A 4,830-nucleotide genomic window follows, 5' to 3' on the forward strand; every position below is an offset into this window, starting at 1 on the left:
CAGAATCCAAGTCAACAGCAGAAACCTGAACAACTTTGGTGCCAACTGGCACGTCTTCCCCTAGTGCAGCAACTTCATAGAACTGGGGGTAGAAGACAGGAGCATGGTCATTGGAGTCCTCCACATAGATCACACAATGAGCGATACTGAAGAAATCCATGTCCTCTGCTTTCACAGTCAAATTGAACACCCTCTCATGGGGCTTCTCAAAGTCAATCCGCTTTCGTAGCCGGATAAACCCACGGTTATTGACTTCATCTGTCTCTATGGAGAACTTGTGGTCATTGTCCCCATTAAGGATGCTGAACGTCACCATAGCATTTTCTCCCTCATCTCTGTCCACAGCAGACACCACTGCCACCTCAGTGTTAATACTTGCATTCTCGGAGACAAATGCTGTGTAGAGACTTTGCAGAAAGACTGGAGCGTGATCGTTTACATCAGTCACCAAAATAGTGGCAGTGCCTGTCCCAGTGAGCCCTCCTCCATCTCTGGCCTCAACCACTAATACGTACTTGTCTTCTTTCTCCCGATCCAGGGACCCTAGCATTGTATAAATGGTGCCACTAACTGAGTCAATTGAGAACAAGTTCAGATTAATTTCATTCTGGACATTCTGAATGATGCTGTATCTTAGCTCAGCATTCATACCAGCCTTTGGGTCATCGAGGTCCACTGCTGTCATGTCCATGACAGGAGTATCTGCTGGAGAATCCTCAGGGACGTGGCCTATGAAACAACCATCCAACACACAGAGGAAAAGGGGTGCATTGTCGTTCACATCCCTCACTTCTATGATCACATCTGCAAAGCCAGTCAGTCCCTCTCCGCTCTCATCTGTTGCAAGAACAAGAAAGCGCCACGTTGATTGCTTCTCACGGTCTAACCTTTTATTTGCGTTGATCTCGCCTGTGTTCTCATTGATGCTGAATTCACTACTGGCCCCCTGTCCATGCAGGGAATAGTTAATGGCATTTTGATCAGCCGCTTGGTCAGGGTCTGTTGCAGAAACCTGGAATGAGCCACAGCAGGTAAGTGTAAAAGAAAAGGGAAAATCACTGTTCTTTTATTGATGGCAGGTGGCATTGTGCAGGCTAAATGAAGAGCATGCGTTTTAACAGCAAACAGCTCTTGGTTTGAGTCATTCAGGTCAAGCACTCTTTCAAAAACCAAAATGATCATGTTTAGACAAACTAATATATTCTACTTCCTAGTATATTTTGGAAAGAGGAAATAACTGCAGGAAGAACTAAGTGGAAGTAATAAGATATCTGCTGAGCAAATGTTTCTTGTTAAACTGGAATGCAAAGGCAAGGAGGGACTGTTTCTCTTTGAGTGAACAGAAGGCTGCAAAACCAGGGTAGCCATACATCCAAGCTGAATATCAGCGCAGGCCAGAGAGAACTCACGGCTTCTGATCTGCAGCCAAGGATTGTTTGGGAGACTGCTAGTTGGGCCAACCAAGCATTCCTTGTGCCAGGGACTGCTCTAACTACAAAACAATGAAGGTGATCGAGTTCCAGAGTCAAAGAATGGTAATATCTATTTGGTAGTATAAATGTAGCTAAAGAGTCCATGACTTAAATGCATGAGGTACATGTGCCAACCACAATCTGTTTATACAGTTACTCAAAATATGCTAACTGTAAAGGAAAACTTTTCCTGTAAAGGAAAACCATCACATTTTTCAACATTTAGAATCACAGAATCATTTAGGTTGGAGAAGACCCTTGAGATCATTGAGTCCAACCGTTATTTACACTGGTCAAGGGACCAAGTCTGCCACACAAATTCAACCAGGCTTTCTTTATGCTCTTCTTTACAAAAAGTTGCTAGTTAAATTCTACCAGGGCTCACCCACCCTAAAGCAACTATTTTTTTGGATTTGTGTGAATGGATGGGATTGAGCTGAACAAAAGGCAGGTTTTGCCCTGCTTTGAGCACACTTCTTTACCTTCAGGACAAGCACAGGCAGATCTGTTAGCTCCTCCAAGACGCTGCCCTGGTACTCGTTCTGAGTGAAGACCGGTGCTTCGTCATTCTTATTGACAACGTTGATGATGATAAGAGTGTGGTTTTCCCATTTTCCATCAGAAGCTACAAGTCGGAGCTCATAACGTTGTTCTTGTTCATAATCCAGAGGCTGAGCAATGAAGACAGTTCCAACCTCAGGTTCCACCTCAAAAACTCCTTTCACATTTCCTGATGTGATCTGATACCTTAGTTTGGCATTTTCACCTACAAGAGAAAGCAAACGGCCACTGCCTGTCCATTCTCTGAATGCTCAATCCAGCTACACACAGTGGACACATATCCAAGAGAAACCTTATTTGCCCAGACTGTTACCTGTGTATGGGAGACAAAATACAGACACAGCCTCAAACAGAATGATCCATGAATGTAATTTGAAGGGTTTGTGTATGGCAGACTGAGGGTTAGGTCTGCATTTATATTTACAAATATAATCTGCAGTTGCGGACAAGCACCTGTTCATGGATAATGAAGGAATTGTGTTCCTCTAATTTATTGTGCATTCATTTGTGAATAATAAAAAGGTAACATACTACTAAAATACTAGAAGCTATTTTTGCTCAATGTTTCCTAAGCCTAACATTTCAAATGCCAATGTTCCTTAACTTTTTTTTTAACCACTGGATGGTGCTAAAATATAACAGAAGTTCTCTGTTTTGAACAAGAGTTCATCTCAGAAGAACATTCCACCTGTACAACAATAGTTGTTTGCTGCAAAATGTTTAGGAACAAAAAAAAATTGTTTGGCAGTTCACGTTTACTTATTTGAAAAGGAAAAAAATACATGACATTGCATTCCAGGATAGAAAGTCATTTCCCAAATTCTACTTTGCTAGGATAAGAACATTCAGCATTTTGAGTTGTAAGTCAACTGTGGGTGAAAAGGCTAGAGCAACACGGCTGGCAAGAAAGTGAAAAGGCTGTGCTCAACATTAGCGCTTGGAAGAGCTTGGTTGCTTTTGCTGCATGAGTTTGAGCTTCACTTGCTAGTCACTTTTGCCAAATTCTCTCAAGTGCAGCTGCTGGTTTTAAATGGCCTCTTTACTTCTCCATCATGGGCACTAAAAGGCACAGGCATTACTGCGCTGCCACCAAAAGCAATAGTCCACTCCCATCTGCTCCCAGCAATACATTCCTCTTGTGCTCGTTTGCACGTTGTCACCAACGCATCTGCTCCCCTTCTTCGTTTCAATGTGTTTGTTTTTCTCCAGCAAGCTGAGCTGATCCAACTCATGAAAGGAGCGAAAAAGCCATAGCAGAAGCAAAGACAGGAACTGACTGGTGGTGCATACTGTTGGACTGGCTCAGTCCTACACTGGTCTCACCACACCGTAGGAGCAGTTTAACAGCTTCAGAGGTGATGTAAGTGTGAGCCCAAAAAGGTCTGGCTTTCCTTTTTTTCCTACCTTCCTCCTGCCTTCATTTTTGGCCGTGTCATCCTACATTTTCCACTGTTTGTCAGATTCTTCCACAAGCATATTCAACCCACTAACTCACCAAAAAGTACACAGGTTTGTTTTTATTGCAACAGTAATATGTAAAACTGACTCCTAGGGAGAGCTGGAAAGCACAGAAGTCAGCACGAAGCAAGTACATGCTCAGGAGTGAGGTTTTACGTTACCTCTTGTGAAGTCAGAGCAGGGTGTGACTCCAAGTGACTTTATCCTGCACCAAAAAGAATGCTAGGTAGCTTAACCTTTGCACTGCAAACCTTAACACCTAATAGAAGAAAATTCTCCCATGTGCCCTGGACTGCTCTCCTCACTTTTACAAATGCTTGAAATGCCTAATCATTTCCTGCATGCAGATTTGCTTGTCCATGAAAGAAGAAGCCCTACACACAACACACAGTAATCCTAAGAGGACTTAGAAAGACATGCAGGGTCCACTCACCCTCATCTCTGTCATCTGCTGTTGCTGTCACAACAGGACTTCCAACATCCCTGTCCTCATCTATGCTGACCTCATATACTGATCGAGGAAATGCTGGAGCATTGTCATTCACATCACTGACAAAAATCCTTACGTAGGCTGTGTCTAAGAAGGACATGCAAGAGGAACATTAGACTAGAAATGGCAGAGGTGGAATACCTCGTTGTATTCCAGGCAGCTTAGATAGCCCCCAAGTTCAGAGAAGGTAAGGAACCCAATCTGTGATAACTTTTACCCAATAGATAATTCCTTATTAGTTTTACCTGTATTGGGCTGCCCATGAACACCAGGTCTAGCAGATTCTGAAGAGTCCTGAGACTGAACTTCAAGCAAGTATGAGGCTCTTTTCTCTCTGTCAAAAGCTGCACGGGTGGAAATGATTCCTGTCTTGGGCTCAATGGTGAAGAATTGGTAATCCTCACTAGCATCTTTCAATATTAAGTAGTGAACCTTAAAAGGAAACAGTTGAGAGAGGTTGTATTTTCCACTTTCATTCGTGTGCCCAAGTGCTGTGACCTCCCCCTTCACCAGCAGCCTTCTGGGTCTGTCTTCAAAGTAGCAACACTCTGAGGAAAGACAGTTCATCTGGACATAATTTTTCTAAGTCTTTTGTCCATTTTGATATATAAACCCAGAATTCTCAAACAGAAGAACATCTATACCAGTGATACCAAGGTCTATCAAGCCCAGTATCTAATCTCCAACATTGTCCAGTAGGAGCACTTAAGAAAGATCATGAATAAGAGAAGGAGAGAGAATGTACGGAATGACATCTTCCCTGAAGTCTCCCCAGCTTCTAGCAATCCACTATGCTTCTGATCTTAAAAAAAAAGGAGGGGGACTAACTATGAGTTTGGGTCCTGTTCA

The 4,830-nt window shown here is 43.0% G+C and overlaps 1 protein-coding gene across 1 annotated transcript in view; it reads right to left on the bottom strand.

Moving 5' to 3' along the window:
• LOC104499179 (neural-cadherin-like) overlaps nucleotides 1-4,830 on the bottom strand; it is a 41,936-nt gene that overhangs the window by 17,958 nt on the left and 19,148 nt on the right. Inside the window, exons 15-18 of the mRNA XM_010142650.1 lie at nucleotides 4,227-4,413; nucleotides 3,925-4,068; nucleotides 1,955-2,238; nucleotides 3-1,012 (exon numbers count right to left, since the gene is read on the bottom strand). Coding sequence (XP_010140952.1) covers nucleotides 3-1,012; nucleotides 1,955-2,238; nucleotides 3,925-4,068; nucleotides 4,227-4,413 — 1,625 coding nt within the window. The remainder of the gene's footprint in view (nucleotides 1-2; nucleotides 1,013-1,954; nucleotides 2,239-3,924; nucleotides 4,069-4,226; nucleotides 4,414-4,830) is intronic.

The sequence above is a fragment of the Buceros rhinoceros genome, unplaced genomic scaffold (genome assembly GCF_000710305.1).
Source record: "Buceros rhinoceros silvestris isolate BGI_N320 unplaced genomic scaffold, ASM71030v1 scaffold169, whole genome shotgun sequence".
NCBI lineage: Eukaryota > Metazoa > Chordata > Aves > Bucerotiformes > Bucerotidae > Buceros > Buceros rhinoceros.